General features: G+C 42.7%; 2 protein-coding genes across 13 annotated transcripts in view; one reads left to right on the top strand and one right to left on the bottom strand.

Annotated features, from left to right (window-relative positions):
• DCUN1D3 (defective in cullin neddylation 1 domain containing 3) overlaps positions 1 to 404 on the bottom strand; it is a 39,988-nt gene extending 39,584 nt beyond the window's left edge. Inside the window, exon 1 of one of the 2 annotated variants that reach the window (XM_082713964.1) lies at positions 316 to 404. The gene's annotated coding sequence lies outside the window, so the exon portion shown is untranslated. The remainder of the gene's footprint in view (positions 1 to 315) is intronic. The other variant, XM_082713963.1, reaches the window with a different exon arrangement.
• On the top strand, positions 105 to 19,297 carry LYRM1 (LYR motif containing 1). Of its 11 annotated transcripts, none has more exons than XM_082713973.1 (5): positions 126 to 268; positions 13,571 to 13,730; positions 13,937 to 13,951; positions 17,845 to 17,937; positions 19,058 to 19,297. In XM_082713973.1, exons 2-5 carry the CDS (start codon positions 13,572 to 13,574, stop codon positions 19,172 to 19,174), a joined length of 384 nt encoding a protein of 127 aa, XP_082570099.1. In that variant the 5' UTR covers positions 126 to 268; position 13,571; the 3' UTR covers positions 19,175 to 19,297. The 11 variants fall into 11 exon arrangements, with proteins under 11 accessions (XP_082570094.1, XP_082570099.1, XP_082570097.1 ...); XM_082713971.1 differs by having other exon boundaries at positions 126 to 486; XM_082713977.1 differs by lacking the exon at positions 13,937 to 13,951 and adding an exon at positions 6,270 to 6,382 and having other exon boundaries at positions 130 to 438.
• The last annotated feature ends 432 nt before the right edge of the window (positions 19,298 to 19,729 follow it).

Raw genomic sequence — 19,729 nt, 5'->3', positions numbered from 1 at the left:
CCGGCCGCCAGCTCCAGGAGGGAGAATAGAAGAGGGGCGGGGAGGAACGGGTGGAAGATTGCGTCACGACGTACGCAAAGACGTACGAAGCCGTCGCCAAGTAAGGGCAAAGACCTAGGGACGCTGAGGGAGGGCTAGGAGGAGCTGGACTGGACCATTTTTTTTTTTTTTTTTTTTTGGCTGGAGTAGCGGGGAAGGATAACGAAAAGGGTAAAGGGAAAGCAGGGAGAGGATGAAGTTGGCTATATTGTTGCGTATACGGCGGAAGGTGGGTTAGAGTATACAGTTTCAGAGAAACTCGAGACTACCTCTGACCTGAAACTAATGCTCCCACAGAGATCCTCCGGTGGTTTAGTCCGGCCTGGCCTACCGGACCTGCCCGACCGTCGTCGGCCGCAGCTCAGCTAAGCTCCCGGCACCGCCTCCTCCTGGCCCGCGGTAGGCTGCGGCACTTCTGTGGGTGGGGGAAGGCGGGACTGACGCAGAGTGAGTGTAGGGGATGGAGGCGCTGAGTCCTGGCGCGGGAGACTGGGGGAAGGGGTTGGCTCCCCAGGGCAGGGATGGGGTGGGGGCGGGGGTGCGACGTTGCTAGGCGACGTGCTTGTGTGACCCCAGCCTCGCGAGGGCGGCTCGGTGTCATCGCCACTGGCCTCGAGAACCTGCCGAGGGAAAGCGGCCTGAGGGCCAGGAAGCGGAGGCCTGTTGTGGCGACGCTGAGATGCCGGTTGGGTCCATCCGAGACTCTTCTGAGTCCTTTGGATCCCTGAATATAGATGGGAGGTTAGTAAGGGCAGTTCCGGGAGCGAGAGGCGTCAGGCCGAGGAAAGTTGACCCAAACGAGGCCCGGTAGAGGCTACGGAGACTTTCCAGGATAGTGTGAACCTGCTTATTTCCTCGGTCCACAAACAAGAACAAGACGGAGGCGTTGCTCCGTGTCTTTTTATTCGAGCCCAGAAGAAAATTAAAATGTAAATCAGGAAGGATATGATTTCAGCCAAGTGAGATATCAGCAGGTGCCACATGTCCCCGAAAACCGAAATACCGCGTGAAGGGGTAGAAGATGGAAGGAGGGTCAGTAACTCGGGTGAGGCTTTTCAGACAAGGCCAGTTTTCATAGAGATTCGAGAAAAGGGAGAAGCTGGGGAATGGACTTTCTAGGTGGAGAAAAGAACCGACGGGAAGGGTTCTGAGGAAGGAGACGGTGGGAAAGCCGGGTGGCTGGAACTGAAAGAACAAGGGGCCAGGGAGTGGTCTGTGATGGAGAAATGGCAGGGCCTGGTCAAGCATAGCATTTTAGCCCGAGGTAAGGAGGGCTTGGCTGTTACATTACCTGAGGGTTTTGAGAAGGGCAGTCACCTGATTGACATTTTTTTAAAAATCCCTTGCCTGCTAGATAGAGAAGGGTAGCCATTGGCAAACCTATTAGGAGGCTGCTACAGTAGGCCAAGGGAGAGATGGGTAGTGGCAGTGGAAATGCAAATAATTAAATTCATAATGCATTTTGAAAGTAGTGCTTGCGAGACTTGCTGCCGGATTGGATGTGAAGTGTATGGGAAGAGGAGGAACCAAGGATGACTCCTAAGGGGAAACAGTTTGGGAGGGAATATCCTACATTCTCTTTGAAACATACTAGATTTGCTAAGTCTCTTAACCATCCAGGTGGATATGTCAGAAGTTAGATATACAAGACGGGGGGGGGGGGGGGAAGCCCTAGAGAAAATAAATAGAGGGGTTTTAGAGGCTACCCAGAGAAGAGAAGCCAGCAGAGACCTCTGACACAGATAAGGCCTCAGAAATAAAAGAAGGGTCCCTTAATATCCCACAATAATGAGACTCACTCTCATAATCAGTGAGCCTTATCCACCCAGTAGCCAGCTTCTGCTCATCCTCTAAGCCCTGGCTCAAATCCCTTTCTTCCCTTCCACTCCAGCTGTCAGTGCTTTTGGACTTATGCGCAGGTGATTTGTGTCCATTACAGTCAGCAAGCCTGACTTTGCTTGTTAATTGTTCATATGTCTGACTCCCCATGGGCTAGTTCTTCTTTGTGTCCTGCTGGCTCCTAATAACAGAGCTTTGCCCATAGGGCCAACTATATGATTACAGCTAGGTGGGGACACTACTCATAAGATACTAGTCATGGACTTCAACAGTTCTGACAAAGGGGCTTTTGTCTCACTGCTGCTGCCACTGCCAACTACAATGCAGATATGGTTAATCTCATAAAATCTAGAAAAGAGATCAGAAGAAGTTTCAGAAGGCCTGGGTTTCAGTCTTGTATCTGCTACTGACCAGCAGTGATATTGGATAAGGTCCTTTTCTTTGAGCTGGAGAGGTTGGCCTAAATTAGAGATTAGAGATACTGCATGCAAACATATTGTTCATCCCACAAAATGATTTAAATTCTTTTTTAAATTTACTTACCAACATTTAAAAATTGGACATCAAAATTCAGATTTTCAGCTTCATTTGAAAAATGAGACAATCTGGCAAAACTAACCTGAGGTTTCTACACTGCAATAGTCGGCTAGAGCCAGTAAGCTTCTCCTCCTCACCCTCTTTATTACCTTCCTCCTCTTCAACTATCTGCCTGACCCGTTGGCATCTGATTGGCAGTTCTTGGCATAGGAATGTGCGGGTCCTAAAGAGCCATTAGCTACATGTAGTTATTTGTTTTTTGACATGTAGCTATTTAAATAAAAATTTAAATGCCAGGTCCTTCCTCAGTTGCAGTAACCATATTTCAAGTGCTTAGTAGCCACATGTGGCCAGTGGCTAGCTACCCTGTTGAACAGTGCAGTTATAGAATATTTCTGTCATTGAAATCCATTCTGTTGGCCAGCGCTAGACTGGAGGAGCTTCAGGGTAGTCCAGGTGCCAGGTGTTGCACATATGTAAGGATGGGCAGTCATTGCTCCTACTCTCAAGGAATTTTATCTAGTAAGGAGCTCTGTTGCCTCTGCAGGTGGAAAAATTGCTTATCTGGTAGTTAGAGGGCACTTAGAAACTCTTCCGAGGGCAGGGACCCCCAACTCAAGCAAGGTGAGGTGGTTCATCAGATGGTTGGATCAAGGGTCAGATGCTAGAAAGCTCCAGCTGTATCTAATGTTCTAACCAAAACTCTTTTGTCGGTTTTCTAATCCATTTCCCTAGGAAATTATCACAAAGGAGGGATTTAAATGTTAATTTAAACCTAAGTGTTTCTTGTTCTGGACTTCCCCAGTTCCTATGAAGGGGTGAGATCCTCTGTAGTTATGAATGAATGACTGGGGTTGATTTTTAGCATTGACCTAGTTTTCATCTATTTCCAGCACACACACACACCCACACATGTCTAACACCTCCTCCTACTTCTGGTAACTGGTTCTCACTACCTCTGACTGACCCTTCCTTTGAATTTGTCTCTTAAAATATGCAGATAAGGAAATACTTGCATTTCTTTTGAATTGGGGGTCCAAAACTTGGTTTCCATTTAGAATTTCTGTCTCTGAGGGGAAAAAGAGCTTATCTCTCTTGGTTACAAAAGCCTGTTGGAGTTCCCCTTACAAGTATAATCTTGCATGTGCTCCTATGCTGTTATATTTAGAATGAGCATACTTGCCTCCTATGATCTTGTTTGGGATAATTTAGAAGTCTTTCAGATCAGTATTTTTGGTTTTTCCTTGTGTTCTGGAGATTTCCCACTTACAGGACCTAACCTAATTTCCTTAACTTTAAGTAAAATGAAACCACGATCCACCTTCTTTCTGTCTCCTATCTCTGACACACCATATTGTCACTTTCTGTGTAGAAAGATGCTGTTTCAGAGAATAGCTGTGGTATGATTAAGTATACCACACAAGCATATCCTGAGATTTGCAAAACAATGTGTGGCTTTACACTTCCCTTTTTGGATTCTAGTAACCAAAAACTGAGCCCAGGACAGGAAACAAGTCCATTGGGTGTGTCTGTGACTGTCTGTCTATTAATGAAGAGGAGAGAGGATACAGGGGAGAGATGTGTAGAGCACAGATTATGTTGAAGGTTATTCGATTTGGGTAAGGATGGATGGTACTGTATAGGGTATGGGTGCACACCAGAAAGTAGGATATATAACAGATGTAGGAGAAAAACACACAAAAGGATAAGCAAGGAGTAAGAGAGAAAGAAAAAAAAATAGGAAGGGAAGTCTGGGCATGTTTTCGATGTTGGCACCTGCATTATATTTCCAGTAAGAAGTACGTGCTGTGGTCTGAAGATAAGCGGTGCCTCTGACAGGGTTATTTACTCATACTGAAGAACAATAGCCTTTTACTGTACAGGGATTATTAATGATCAGAGGGAAACAGCTTTAGGAAAATCCATTACTATCACAAAGCAATAAATTCGCCAACAGGCCTCGTGCTTCTTTGCCCTCCTCTGCAGACAAAGCTTAGCTTGGATAAAAGAGGCCTCATGGTTTCTTCTTTATTTCCTCCTATTGAGGTAACATTTGCCTTTGTTAGCTCCCAATGCTAAGTGATTACATGGATTATCTCATGAATAATCCTTATCACAACTCTTTGAAGGGGGTTCTGTCATTAACCTTTTTTCATTTTGTAAGAAACTGAGGCTCAGGAAGACTTGACCAATGTAGTCAGAATTCAAACCCAGGTATGAACATTCCAGAACGCATTTGCTCATTAGTTGCATCGTATCTTCTGTTCCTTGCATATGTGGAAAAACTCTGACTGCCTAAAACCAAGACAGTCATTTTCTATTCTTTCCGGGGCAATAAAAACTGGTTTGTCATTATGAGAGCATTTCAGTTCCCTAGAGGTTTTCCAAATTTCAGAAGCTTTAAATTACAATTTTGTAGGTTTGGGTGATCATTTGGGTGCAATGGATCTATTCCCCAGAAGAATTTTTTTCCAAGAAAAAATGTGTTAGAACCACATTTTTCTATATGTTTGGTTCTAAGCTTCATGGAAACACAGTAAATCATTTCAGTCCAGTGCACCAACCATTACTGGCTTTTAAAGAATTTAACTATGTAGCTTATACTGCCTTAGATGGAACTGAGAAGGCCTCCTCCCCAAATAACAGTCTTAAGTTCCTTATCCTGACCCCCATAGCACCACTTTTTTTTTTTTTTAAGATTTTATTTGACAGACAGAGATCACAAGTAGGCAGAGAGGCAGGCAGAGAGAGAGGGGGAAGCAGGCTCCCTGCTGAGCAGAGAGCCTGATGCGGGGCTCAATCCCAGGGATCATGACCTGAGCTGAAGGCAGAGGCTTTAACCCACTGAGCCACCCAGGCACCCCAACAGCACCACTCTTGAAAACATCTTTGTGTGGGTTACTTAGTATTTTTAAATAGTGGTCCAAATTACCACTGATGAAGTTCTAGAACCTAGGCTCATCACCACTATGTATGATAATGAGTGTTACTGGTGACTATTCTGTGTGTGTAAATTTATTCTTCTAATAAGTATATTTCAAGCTCCAACTTTGTACCAGGCCTATGAGTGTGATGAATGAGGCACAGTCCTGACCTTCTATTTATCCTTCCACAAAACACACACAGTGGAGGAAGAAAGGCAAGCAAACAGAAATTTAGGATAGAATAGGATGAGCAGTATGACACAAGTGTGCTGGAGGTGCCTGCCATTTGAGTATGAAGGATGCACCCTGCAAAAACTAGGAGAAGTTCAAGGATAAGAATCAGCAGCTAGGCAAAGAAAGAATATTTCAGTTCTGTGAATTTGGACCTTCATGTGACAAAGACAAGGGGTGTCAGATCTAAGGAGATGGGACAGCAGGGAGAGGGACAGGCCAGCGTGGGTGCCCAGTGAACACCTAAGACAGTGATTTCATTCAGGTGTTTCACTATCTCTACCACCCCCACCCTCCCAGCCAATCATAAAGTAGATGAGAGAGAAATTTAACTATATCACATTCATTATGAGAAAAAAAAAATATTCCACCTTGGAGCAGATACTGAAAGAATGGAAGGAGTCTTTCCTTCAACCTGGGGCTTGAAAGGCAGTTAACTCCCACTGCCTTTTCTTTCTGTCCCTTGTTTATACTGTAACACTTTTTCTTAAGTAGAAGGCAAAGCCTCATGAGAGTCCAACACTGGGAATTTTGACATTCCTGAGACCAGAGTCATACTTCTATAAATTTCATCTGGAGAAGGAATTTTCAAAGTCTCAGCTCTTCAACTCCTCAGTGTTCATGCTGTGATGGTCTTTTCAAAGATGGGGAAAAGGGTGAAGTGGGTAAATCTCCTAATACTAGCATATCTTCGCACAGGCCTCTTATAACACTAAATCTGGACATGCCACGTGCCTACATGTGCTGTGTAGAGTGGGTTCTTGGAGCCTACCCAGCCCTTTCACTATTTCCACTTACCATAGAGTAGAAGGGTGAGTGGGTGGTGTGTTTTGTTTTGTTTTGTCTTGTTTTGTTTTAGATTGATTATTTCCCCATTACTCCAAAATAAAAATGGGAAAGCTCTTGGTCAAGGAAGTAATCGTGTTGCTTTATTGGCTCTTAATCCCAATTCTCCTGTCAATTAGATGGCATTAGGCAAGACTTTTTTTCACCATATGCAAGATACAATTTGAAATCCAGCACATTTTAAAAGATGTAAATTAGACCATAGTACTCCAGCTTGCATAAAATCTGCCAATGTCTTCCTCTTGTTTTTACACTCCAAACCAAACTCTTTTCCAGGACCTACCCTCCCCACCTGTGCTGGATTCTGCTCACCTGCGGCCTCACCTCCCAGACAGGTTCTGGCTGCACTGATGTTTACCATCTCATAGCCTTTGTTGGTTCCCCCAAATCTTGCAGAAGCACCTTTCCCTCAACCCTTCCCTTTAATAGGCTCCTTCATGTTATTCAGAACTCAAATGCCACTAACTACCCAAAATAAAATAACCCTGCCCCTGTTCATTTGTTCATCATATTACTGTTTCATTCCTGGAGGGCACATATCACCACCGGAAATTCTCTTTTTCTTCTATCTCATCTTCTCTGCCACTAGAACGTAAGCTTCAGGAGGGAAGGGACCATAGCTGCTTGATTGTAAGATTGTTTATCCCTAGAATCTCCTGTGCCTAGTCCCAGTGGGTACTGATGGATGGATGCTTGGGAGGGACCAGTGAGGCCTGCAGAGTGGGAGCACTGTGATGAGCCCTGGTGCCTCTTCTATGATGCTAGCTCCCTGTGGAGTGTCAGGGAACCAAAGAGCAGTGCAGTCCCGCCAAGTGCACAGCTTCCTTCAAAGTTGCTGATGTGCAACATAATTATCAAGGAAAGGCAGCTGCCTGGGAGGAAGAAGGGCTGAGCCCGCCAGGCGCCCCCTGGTCCCACTCTTAACGCTGATGTGACCCTGGACTAGTTACTTACCTCTCTGCATCAGGTTCCTCCTTTATAAAGGAGATAATGGTAGTCATCTACCTTAAAGAACTGTGATGATTTCAGGAGTTAACGTACGTAAAGCACCTAGTATAAGCCTCTTGGCACATTTCAGTCCCATTTCCTCCCAGGGAGTAAGTACAAAGCAAAATGTATTATTATCACTATTCTAATGAGCAAAACAGGCCAAGCCCTCCAGGAATTCAGAGACTGGAGAAGAAGACACAGTGAAATTGCAAAATAGTAATGGTTGGCTTATGATAATAGCAGAGAAAAAGGCTCCCCCAGAAAAGCCAGTAGGTGTCTACTAAGGACAGTAGGGTGGCTAGCAGAAAATAGGCGTTTTACTGGGATGGCTCAGCCAGAATAAACACCAAGGCAGGGAGCAGGGTGCCTTAGAGCAATAGCTTTGAAACTTCTGTTTTTCAGCCTCTGTATCTCAATTTGTAGTATTAATTACTCATATTTTAAACCAGCTTTAAAAACTTTTGTAATACATTTATTTAAAGGAAGCTCTATATTGCTATATCAAGATCACTTTAAATTATGGGTTTGATGGATTATAGAATACATTAAAAGAATTCCTATAGGCAGATATTTGTACATCCAAAAAAACAAAAAACAAAAAAACACCTTCCTAACCAATCTTTGGGACACCTGCTGTAGGGGTAACATCTCATAACTGTGACCAGAAGCCAAAAACATGCTAGCAGCAACATTTGTCGGTCTTTGCTTAGTGGCACAGGCTACAGTTGGCAGATGCTTGTTAGTGAATTTTATCTTGGTACTGTGTTTATATGGGGGGTGATTTTAAGAAAAGACCAGTTTTCAGTCCCATTTCCTCCCAGGGACACTGCATATCTCTTACCTTTCCTCATTCTGGGGTTTTGCTGTGAAGAAAGTAAAATGAAACAGTTTGATGAAATTTAATCTCAGAATAAAAGTTACAAGACTTTAAGAATTCTTTAATAGTTGGCTTCGTGGGCATCTAGGTGGCTCAGTTGGTTAAGTGTCTGACTTGGGCTTAGGTCATGATCTTAGGGTCGTGGGATCGAGCCCAGTGTCACTCTCCCCATTCAGCAGAGATCCTGCTTGTTTCTCTCCCCCTGCCCCTTCTCCTGCTTGTTCTCTCTCTTTTTAACTCAAATGAATAAATGAAATCTTAAAAAAAAAAAAAAAAAGGAATCGACAAATGGCCACTTGAGACTGTGGGTCATACAATCTCCTCTAGGGGTGCCTGGGTGGCTCAGTCAGTGAGGCATGTGACTCTCCATGTAGGGGTTGTGAATTTGAACCCCACGTTGGGTATAGAGATTACTTAAAAATAAAATATTAAAAAAAAAAAAAGGTGGTCCTCTAGACAGATTGATATTCTTCATGCTGCCTGTGGGAAAATCCCAGCAGACCTCATTGCATCAGATCAACCCTTGAGATAAGTGAAGAAAAGGGACTGCCTCAGCTTTGCGCCAGTAGTGAGAGATCATTGATAGTTTCTTTTTTTTTTTTTTTGTATCACAAGAATCTTTAATGTTCACTTTAAAGTTTACTCATGGTGCATTGATAGTTTCAAAAAAATAAATGTTGATTTCAAGCCATTAAATCTATTGGAAGGAAAACTCAGGGAAAAGGCACTTTCTCTGAACAGTTTGTTTCCTAGGAACAAAGACAAAAATATAAACCAAAGGAAAAAAAGCTTAAAGAAAATTTTTTTATATGGTCAGTTTTGTTTCTAGAATCCCAAGCTTTCTGTATCATGAGATATTTTCATTTATTCAGCAAACGTTTGTTGAATACCAGTTATACGCCTGGCTAGGTACTCAGAATTGAGCAGTAAATAGGATGGACATGGTTACTGTCCCCATAAACATGAGGATCAAAAGGGGGAAGACAGACACTAACAATCCATTATTACTTAAATGATTAGTGCTACAAAGAAGAAATTCAAGGATCCACAGGAAGGTTCAACAGAGACCTGATCCAATGCATGTGGTGAGGGGAGAGGGGAGGGTTTTCTGAGACATCCATGTTTGGGGAACTGAAGGATGAGTAGGGATTGGTCAGGTAAAAGGGAGGAGGAGGTCAGGAGAGAGCCTTCTAGAAAGGGGTAACAACATGGTTATGCACCTGTGAAGTAAGAAGAAGATTCCCTCAAAGAACTGAAAGAAATCCAATAAGAAAATAACAAAAGAGGCATTTTTCTTGTCTGTTCTCTGAAGACTTGAAGTGTTATTAAGCTGCTAATAGTACACAATGGGGAAGACAGCTTTAGACCCTTGTCTCTGGACATCTTTGGGACTTGGGTTTTCTGGGTCACCTGATGTTGGAGAAGGACACTTCCCTTATCTCGCTTTCAGGATTAGTTTTCAGAACACTTAAAACATTAATTAAAGTGTTTTGAAAATAGTCCTATTAAGTACCAATTGTTAGTACTACTCGTTACCTTGAGTACTCTAATTGCAGGGCTTGTATATCTGATTATGGTGTATGATCAGTTACAGTTTGAAGCTGTGGTTCTTTGGAGTCGTGGAAGGAAACCAATGAAAGTCAGGCTTTGGAGACAGTTGCTGCTATTTTAATATGCCCGACCTCCTTCTCCTTCCTCAAGTGTCATGCAGTCAGGGAAGTTTCATCTGTTAATGACAGGGAAGTGAAGCAATCATTAATAGAAGTTACAGAATCCCTGCTCCTCACAGGAACTGACTCACGTATTTTCATATGAAACCATGGAGTTTCAGGGAGAACCAGAAACTCAGAAACCTGTTTCCTTACCAGGAAAAGTCATCATCTCATCATCTCCTGGATTTTTATTACGATTAGCCACAAAGCATGATGTTCTCTCTTGGTTTTTACAAATTTCTTCTAAGCATTTTTTTGGGAGACATCATGGACGTCAGAATTGGTATTGATTGTAATTTTCACTTGTAACTTTTGAATTGGGTGAAGCAGTGCTTTCAAGATTTTCAGCAAATGATTAAGCCGTGATTCATTCTGCATTGCTCAAGAAAGATCACCAGGGTCAGGAAGGGCAATCATATAGTAATTCTTATAAGGTAAATTCCTTGCAGGTACTTAGAATTTCTGTCTCGATAAATATACCTCTTTCCAGCTTCTATCTGCATTATTCAGCTGCCTAAGTTCTCATAAGCTCAGGACCATCCTAAAGCATACAATCTCCATGTTACCCTTCCCCCTTGGGTTGGAAATGGGTCCTGTTCCAAAGGGCCTATCTGATGAGCCTGTTTGAGGAAAGCCCAGTACTCATAATGAGGTGTCCCCGTGCCTGGCCCTTTTACTCACTTACCAAATCTGTCCCTGTCTTCCCAGCCTACCCATTTGTTAAAGGCAGTACAGTATTCATTCTCTAAAATCTGACTAATCAGGATCTTCTAGTACTGGGAATTTTTTTTTTCTGTCTTCTTCTAGATGTAGAAGTAAATTATAAAACATAGGCTGAAGTTTTTGCATGAGTAAAAAGGAAGAGAAAAGACAAGTATACTGGGATATCTTCATAACAGTGGACTGAATCACAGTGTTGAGAATATATGAACTAGAGCTACATGTAACAACCTAGATGAACACGGGCAAAAAAAAAAAGCAAGTTGCAGAAGAACATAATACCTTAGAGAGAGAGTTGACCGTTGAACAACATAGGTTTGAACTACACAGGTCTACCTGTGTATAAACAGGTTTATCTGTTTATAAACAGATTTCTTTTGATAAATACAGAACAGCACTGTAAGTATATTTTCTCTTTCTCATAATTTTCTTTTTTTTTTTAAAGATTTTATTTATTTATTTGACAGAGAGATCACAAGTAGTCGGAGAGGCAGGCAGAGAGAGAGAGAGAGGGAAGCAGGCTCCCCGCTGAGCAGAGAGCCCGATGCGAGACTCGATCCCAGGACCCTGAATTCATGATCCGAGCCGAAGGCAGCGGCTTAATCCACTGAGCCACCCAGGCGCCCCCTTTTTTTTTTTTTTTAAGATTTTATTATTTATTTAACAGAGACACAGTGAGAGGGAACACAAGCAGAGAGACAGAGAGGAGAAGCAGGCTTCCCACCTAGCGGAGAAACCGATGCAGGGGTCATGATACAGAAACCTGAGCCGAAGGCAGACACTATAAACGACTGAGCCACCCAGGTGCCCCTCTGCCTCATGATTTTCTTAATAACATTTTCCTTTCTCTATGTTACTACATTATAAGAATATAGCATATAGGGGCGCCTGGGTGGCTCAGTGGGTTAAAGCCTCTGCCTTCGGCTCAGGTCATGATCCCAGGACCCTGGGATCGAGTCCCGCATTGGGCTCTCTGCTCAGCAGGGAGCCTGCTTTCTCCTCTCTCTCTGCCTGACTCTCTGCCTACTTGTGATCTCTGTCAAATAAATCAATAAAATCTTTTTTTTTTAAAGATTTTATTCATTTACTCGACAGAGAGAAATCACAAGTAGATGGAGAGGCAGGCAGAGAGAGAGGGAGAGGGCAGGCTCCCTGCTGAGCAGAGAGCCTGATGCGGGACTCCATCCCAGGGTCCTGAGATCATGACCTGAGCCGAAGGCAGCGGCTTAACCCACTGAGCCACCCAGGCGCCCAATAAATAAAATCTTTAAAAAAAAAAAAAGAATATAGCATATAATACATATACATACATATGTGTTCATTGACTGCTTAGGTATTCCTAAGGCTTCATATCAACAATAGGCTACCAGTAAAGCTTTTGGGAAGTCACAAGTCAATCACAGGTTTTTGACTGCGTGGAGGTCAGTGCTCCTAAGTCCCATCTTGTTCAAGGGTCAATGGTATAAGAGTTATAAACTTGCAAAGCAATACTGTATAATGTTAAATGTAAAGCTATGTGTGAGAAGATAAATAACAAGTTCAGGATAGTGGTTCATTCTAGGAGAGGGAAAGGGAAATTTGACTAGAAGGGGTATATACAAGTATATATGTAAAGTATTCTTTACGATCCACTGTGAATATATGGCTGTTAGTTGTTCTCTATATCTTTTTGCATACCTGAAATATTTCATAATAAAAATAAAGCTGACAAATTTACTTTTTTTTTCCAGGAATTATCCTTTAAAAATGCAGTTAGCGTTGGGGGATATACTTAGTTCGGAACTCACTTAGCCAAGTCTTCTGAAGTTAAAACTAATGTTTCAGAATAAAAACCCAAACAGGCCACAAGCTCTTCAGTCACCAGAAAGATTTTCAGTTGTACTTACTGCATGGTTCTTATGTGAATGAGGAAGCAGACCAGCAATTTTGAGAGAGATTTTCTATAAGATTAACGATGAACTAAAAGAGAGATTACAACTTGGCAGCCTCTGGGTAGGATAGAGCCTGTAGACCCATTTTGTCTGGCCTTCATGGTACAAAAACTTTCAAAGAGAATGAAATAATGTCTTTTTTTTTTGAGATTTCATATTCTAAAAATCTGAATTGCTACTTATTGTTAAAGTATCAGGAAATCTGGTATCCCTAGGCCCTCATTTCTTTTTTTTTTTTTCTATTTTATTTATTATTTTAGGGGGTGGGGGGAGAGGGAGAGAGAGAATCCCAAGCAAACTCCACACTGAGTACAGAGCCTGACGCAGGGCTCGAACCCACAACCCTTAGATCATGACCCAAGTGGAATCAAGATTCAGATGCCCAACCAACTAAGCCAATTAACATCCTCTCCATTTGGCCACTGTCCCCACCCAACCAGATTGCCTCATTAGGCCCTAGAGGTGCTTGAGTTTTCAACCCCTGCATGCAAGTCAAGTTACTTAACTAGAAAATTTAATTTTTTGAAATGTGCCTTCTCCAGGTCCTCTAGTGAGTGCTGTAGTTTTAAAAAAATACACACAAAAAGCATCATACGTAATATAGTCTGGTAAAGAATTTTCTGCTTTAAGGTATAGCACACTTGAATTTTGGTTTACCGTGTTTGTACAAAGGGCAGTCATGGCATTTGTATATGCCGTGTATTTCATGTATGTACAAGGGGTGATGTACCAGGACAGCTGAGAGATCGCTGGTATTCCTACAGCACCATTCTGGCAGTGCTACCAAACAGATCTGTTGAGAAAGAGCAATTATTTCTAGACTAATTAAAGGGCTTGATTAAAAAAAGGTACATCTGCCTAGCTGCCTACTGTCAAATTGAATTTTCATGCAAATTTACCCTCTTCTATTTTGGTGGGTCTGAGGATGACAACAGCAACACGACAAGAAGTTCTTGGCCTCTACCGCAGAATTTTCAGGCTTGCGAGGAAATGGCAGGCGGCATCAGGGCAGATGGAAGACACCATTAAAGAAAAACAGTACATATTAAATGAAGCCAGAACACTGTTCCAGAAAAACAAAAATGTAAGTAGGCCCCAACTGGAGATCGTAAGGAGGAGGGCAGTTTCTTGGGATGTTTTTTCTTTTTCTTCTGAAAACTGAGGGACTGAGCTGTACCGGTCACAGTGGCAGTGTATGGGGCTGGAAGGGCGCAGAGGCACAGCCCAGCTGGCTTGCTCAACGACCCGGAAGCAGAGCCCAGCCTGGATTTCTCTCCCCATTTGTTTCAGGTCTCAGTCCAGCCGGTAAGTGGCTCAGCGTCCTCGGAAGACCCCATGAGCCAGGTGACACAAGCCAGGCCAGTGAGGGTGTTCGGGGGAGGAGCGGTTCCTTGCCCACTGTGCCTCTTACCACCCCATCCCACAGGAGATGTGCAGTTAAACTTTTTTTTTTTTTTTTCCCAGTTCATAAACTATTCAAGGCCTCCAAATATAAACCCATTCAGAGGGAAGAGAATAGGATTAAGACACAGGGTTCCCTTCATAACTTCACTTTGAACTCGAGCCTCTTTGGCTAGCAGACTGAGTTTGCCCTTTGGGACCACAGAACTGGGTAAGATAGTGCCTCCATTAGCTACTTTAATGGAACTGCCCACCCAGACACCAGGGAGCCAAAGACCATCTGTAAGAGGCTTGATCTGACCCATCCCAACAAACTATAAAGCATTAGCTATTGGCGCCTTACGAAGACTGCCTGGCACTGAGCATGGAAAGAGACTTTTCAGCTTCTGACTTTTCCTGCCTCCTTCTTACTGATCTCCCAGTCAATGCTATCCCTGTTCTCCTCATGAAATCTCCTGACAATCTATTCTCTTTTCCCTCTCTGACCCCCATTTCTCTATCCTTTTTGGCCCTGTCTTCTCCACACACCCTCCGGCCGGCTGTAAGGATCTCCTGAAGGTTAGCCCTCTGCGCTGAGGCCCAGGGATCATGCAGCCACTTTCTGGTTCCAGCTCTCATATCCGAATACCCAACCTCAGCCTCTCACCAGCCACCTGAAGGAGCTCACAACCGGCACGATGACCCAAAACAGAACTCCTCCTTCCGCAAGGACACCTCCCCCTTCCAGTTCGCCTATTTCTGCTCTAGCTCCGGTGGCCACTCTGCAACTGTTTGCTCTCATCCTTTCAGTCAGCAAGTGTTGGAGTGCCCATGCTGTGCCAAACACTGGACTAGACATGGAGGATATAAAATGAGCGAAACCAAGACAGGATCCCTCAAAGATGTTTCAGAGTTAGATGGCAAGCAGTGTAAAATTGCAATTGGGGTAAGCGCTACAGAAGAAACCCTCCTACCCTGCAGTACCTTCTCCTTCTCAGAAGCCCTGAGGCCCCCCTGCTTCATAAAACCAACCTGCTTAGAAAGCTGCTTATCTCTCCCGTTCTGACCTCCAGCTTCTCCGACTTTTTGTGCCAAACACCAGAGTGTATTGAAAATGTCTGTTCTGTGTTTTTTTATGAGCTTATGAGTACATTTAATGAATTTATTAGTATATTTATAAGTCAATATAAGTACATAAGTGGTAGCCATGAGCTCAGAAACTTTTTATTGAAAGGAGTAGATAATCAAAAAGCTGGGAGACCACTAGTCTGTGCCTACACCTGAGGGGCTGGTCGTCCTCTTGTTTTATTTCTGTTGCTGGGGTCTCCTCAACCAGATTGTCAGTTCCTCGAACACACAGTGTCTTATACTTTCTCCTGTATCCCGTGGGACCTGCCTTGTGGTTGTCCCTAAATTCATGAGCATTTACAAATACTTTGGCTTGACTTACCTTCTCCGGGAAGTCTTCCTCAACTTCTCTACACTCTGCCCCCAGCAGAAATCTGTTCTGAATTCCTACGTAGCCGTTTACAGTAGTCACCCTGTTGATTACATGCCTCTGTGCCTTTTCTGGAGCTTCATGCCTCAGAGTTGTTCTGCCCAGGTAGTAACCTTGATAGTTGAAGGCAGGGACCATGGCCTCCGTGTCTAGCTCAGTGCTGGAGATACCATAGCAGGATGGGCCTAGTAAACCTTTTCAGGCTGACTCATGTGAGGACTGCTCCAGACCCTTGGGTTTTCAGTTACGGCAGTAATCAGTCCTTCCTTTGCCTCTGCTTGAACTGGCCTGGTGTGGTGTGAGCCAGACGGAAGTGTATGTGCCAGTGATGCTACATGAGTGAGATTATTTTGTCGTGCCTGGGAAGGAGATATATGGGTTTTTAATTTTAAGATGTGTACTTGTTTTACTGTGTATTAGAAAGAAAATAGAATATCGGGTAATTTTACAGATACTATGCTTAGGAGGCAGTACCTTTATTTATTTATTTATTTTTGAGACAGCGCATTTAAAGAAGTTTAATATTAGTATAAATGGTGTGTGGATATAGCAGAATCATGAAGGCAGACTGAATGACTGAATCTGGAGAACCCTAACCCCAACTTGTTCAGAAGGACAGCTGGAGTCTCAGGATCTCTCAGCCCCCATAACCATACATATCTTTATCAGGAGCTTCTTTCTCCCCAGACCCTTATGCAGACATAAGTAGTTTCTTGGAACTTCAGTTGCTGTAAGAGTTTAATAATAATCCAAAGGTATCTCGTGAATTGCTCTGAATCCTAATGGGCAAATAGGAACATAGAAATCTGTTCCCAATTTGGACATTAGAGCAACAGATTCTGAGAAGCACAGAGGTCAGAGAGCTGAGCCTCTGCCCAAGGGACCCAGCTGGAGTTCTGTGCATTGCAGTTCCTAGAACTCGTCTCTGCTCCAGAAGGTACCATACGACAGGCACACCTCGGAATTTCCAAGCCTTGCTGGCGCATTCGTCACTGGGGGTCATCTGGGACTGGTGCAATCCCAGCTCAGCTCTGAGGCTCACTTGCAAACTCTTGGCAGAGCCACGTGTCAGGCCATTTTCCATCCTTGGAATGAAAGAGCTTCTGCCCTTCTACCTGGCATTCTCTTTTTCAAAATGAACTTATAATTCCTTTACTTGAAACTGGACTGCCACAATTTGACCATTTGGGAATTTAAAAAGCCATTTTTTCCCCTTACCAGTGAGCAAGGCAGTTTACAGTTCAAAAGAAGATGTGGATCTTTCTCCGATATCTTACTTATGGGGTTTCTAGACAGCACTTGCTGCCACAATTGGATTAATGTTTCATCAACATGGGGAGGATGTGAAGAATCCTCATTCAGTGTTGGTGGGAATATAAACTGGTACAATCTCTTAGAGGGTCTACTTTGAATCTAGAGGGAATATCTGTAAGAATTTAAAATGCATGAACAAATACCCTTTGACCCAGAATTCTCGAGGAATTTATCTTTTAGATATATTTGCATGTAAGCCAAAAGCAATTTTAGAGGGATCCGTAACAGAATTGTTTATAATGGCAAAAGACTGGAAATAACCTAAATGCCCATCAGGAAAAGATTGATTAAATGATAACAACAGCCTTATGTTGGAATTTTTGTGCAGCTATTAAAGAATGGACAGCTGTGTACATCAGAAGGAGCTTCATGTTGTTAGGGGAAAAAGCAAGGTTCAAAACAAAGTGAGCTATTATTTGTGTAAGGGGAAAAAACTAAATAAGTACATATATGCTTTTATCTACATAGAATATCCCTGGAAGGACAAACAAAAACTGCCAATAATTGTTGTCCTTGAGAAGGGGAACTATGGGGGCACCTGGGTGGCTCAGTGGGTTAAGCCGCTGCCTTCGGCTCAGGTCATGATCTCAGGGTCCTGGGATCAAGCCCCACATCAGGCTCTCTGCTCAGCAGGGAGCCTGCTTCCCTCTCTCTCTCTCTCTCCGCCTGCCTCTCTGCCTACTTGTGATCTCTGTCTGTCAAATAAAAAAATCTTTAAAAAAAAAAAAAAAGAAGGGGAACTATGACAAAGGTAAAAGGGAGACTTTGTTTTTATATTATATCCTTCTGTATTATTTGAATGTTTTACTGTGTGCTGGTATTACCTCTTGCAATAACTTTTTAAATGTTTACTCCGCAGTAAATATTATATTAAATTGCTTTTGATTTTTCAGATTCTCAACATTTCATTTACTGGGTGGTGAACTAAGCAAGTTGAAGATGTACCCCTGTACATGAGGAACCTGAGAAAGATGCAAGAGCCTCACCCATTTTTCTCTTTTAATAGCTCACAGACACAGACCAGATTAAACAGTGCATAGACGAATGCACAGCCAGGATTGAAATTGGACTGCATTACCAGATTCCTTATCCAAGGCCAGTAAGTGTGACTTCAGCTAAGTTGTGGTGGGTACTTATCCTCACCAACCCAGTTATTTCCAAGAATGTGTACCAAGAGGGCTCGTGTTTACCGAGAAGTCCAGAGCTTCTGTGGGAGGCATCTTGGAAGTAAGCTATCCTTGCATGCCGCCAACCCATCACAACAAACTAAAATGTCAGTGAATGCCGGATTTCTCCTACTCGTACAACTTTCCCACATTAGAAGGGAAAGCCAGCATATATTTATATAGCTTTCTCTTTTCGACTTTCATCTTTTTTATGGAAATATTTTTCTTTTTCTTTTAATGAAAGACAGGTTTGTTAGCATTTTTAAAGAGGAGTACATGAGGGGGGAAGTGAAAATGATCCAAAATTCTCACCCTGTAGAAGTTACCACTATAACTGTTAGGTTGGGGCATATGAAATTACCAGTGTTCTACTCTTGACCTACAAAAACAATAATTTTATACTGTACTAGCTCAACCTAATAGTTGGGGGCAATATATCCTTTGTCTTTTTTCTATATTCATGTACTACATTTTCTTAACGTACATGGAATCCTGGGCATACTGTTTGCTGCTTGTTTGTTTTACTTCATCTGTTCTGGGCATCTCTGCCTCCCATCTTTTTAAGTGGTTGTCGCTGTATCCTGTTACAAGAATGTGCCATAATTTACCCAGCAGCCATTTAGTAGGCATTTAGATGGGTCCCAGTTTCCCACTATGCACAGGGCAGCTTTGTACACAAACTGTTTTTCTCGCCTTCCTTGGATTCTCATCTCACCATGTGATGTGGTCATTTTCCCTCCATGCAGGCGATATGACAAAGAAGAGCACAAGCTGTGGAATCAGATCTGGGTTCTAATCCCGATTCTACCACTTCATGTATATATAAGCTTCAGCAAGTTACTTAACTTCTGAGCCTCCATTTCTCATCTATAGATAGTAATTCCTTATGAGATTATTGTAAGGATTAATGTATAAGGATCTTAAGGATTCATGAGTCAGTGTAGATTTAGAGCTTAGCAAAGAGCACAGTACCTAGTAAATCCTTAGTGGACATAAGCTGCTGTAATGATTATAATTCTTAATATTATCATTATTCTTATTCTCCTTATTCAGATTCATCTGCCTCCAATGGGCCTTACCCCACTACGAGGCCGGGGACTTCGAAGCCAGGAAAAACTGAGGAAACTTTCCAAACCAGTATATCTCAAGTCTCATGATGAGATTTCTTAACCCTGAAGAAAATTTATTTCTCAGAAAGATGAGCCAACTAGGTCTTGAATGTAAACCAGATGACAAAACCCTTCTGTTTGATTAGGGGCAAAAATTAAAGTATCTTCTTAAAAACCTCCAAAATATTGGTATTCCCTCCGTGATCTGTACTCACACATCCTTACAGTTAGTTCATCAGGGTCTCATTGCCTAGGTGAATGACACTAACCCTAGAGGTTACACCCTCACTGAAGCTCATTTGGAAACAAGACTAAGGCCTAGAGAAGGAAGAGAAGGATGACAAAACTTTTTCGTGGAAATGCCATTCACCAGCCATGGCTGCTGATATGAAGAAACTGGCCAGTTGCTGGACGTTCTTATAGCTACTATAAAACTGTACACCACCTTCATGTATATATAAGCTTCAGCAAGTTACTTTACTTCTGAGCCTCCATTTCTCATCTATAGATAGTAATTCCTTATGAGATTATTGTAAGGATTAATGTATAAGGATCTTAAGGATTCATGAGTCAGTGTAGATTTAGAGCTTAGCAAAGAGCAAGTTTTCCCCAAAGT

This window comes from Mustela nivalis (genome assembly GCF_964662115.1).
Source record: "Mustela nivalis genome assembly, chromosome: 19".
NCBI lineage: Eukaryota > Metazoa > Chordata > Mammalia > Carnivora > Mustelidae > Mustela > Mustela nivalis.
Note: the sequence above shows the minus strand (reverse complement) of the source record. Positions and strands in the feature narration are given on the sequence as shown.

Excerpts from the sequence above, each read along its gene's own strand:
- LYRM1 (XM_082713967.1), top strand. The coding sequence starts at position 719 with ATGCCGGTTGGGTCCATCCGAGACTCTTCTGAGTCCTTTGGATCCCTG. Across the intron at positions 781-13,570 it reads TCCCTGAATATAGATGGGAG|GATGACAACAGCAACACGAC; the intron begins GTTAGTAAGGGC and ends GGTGGGTCTGAG. Across the intron at positions 17,938-19,057 it reads AGATTCCTTATCCAAGGCCA|ATTCATCTGCCTCCAATGGG; the intron begins GTAAGTGTGACT and ends CTCCTTATTCAG.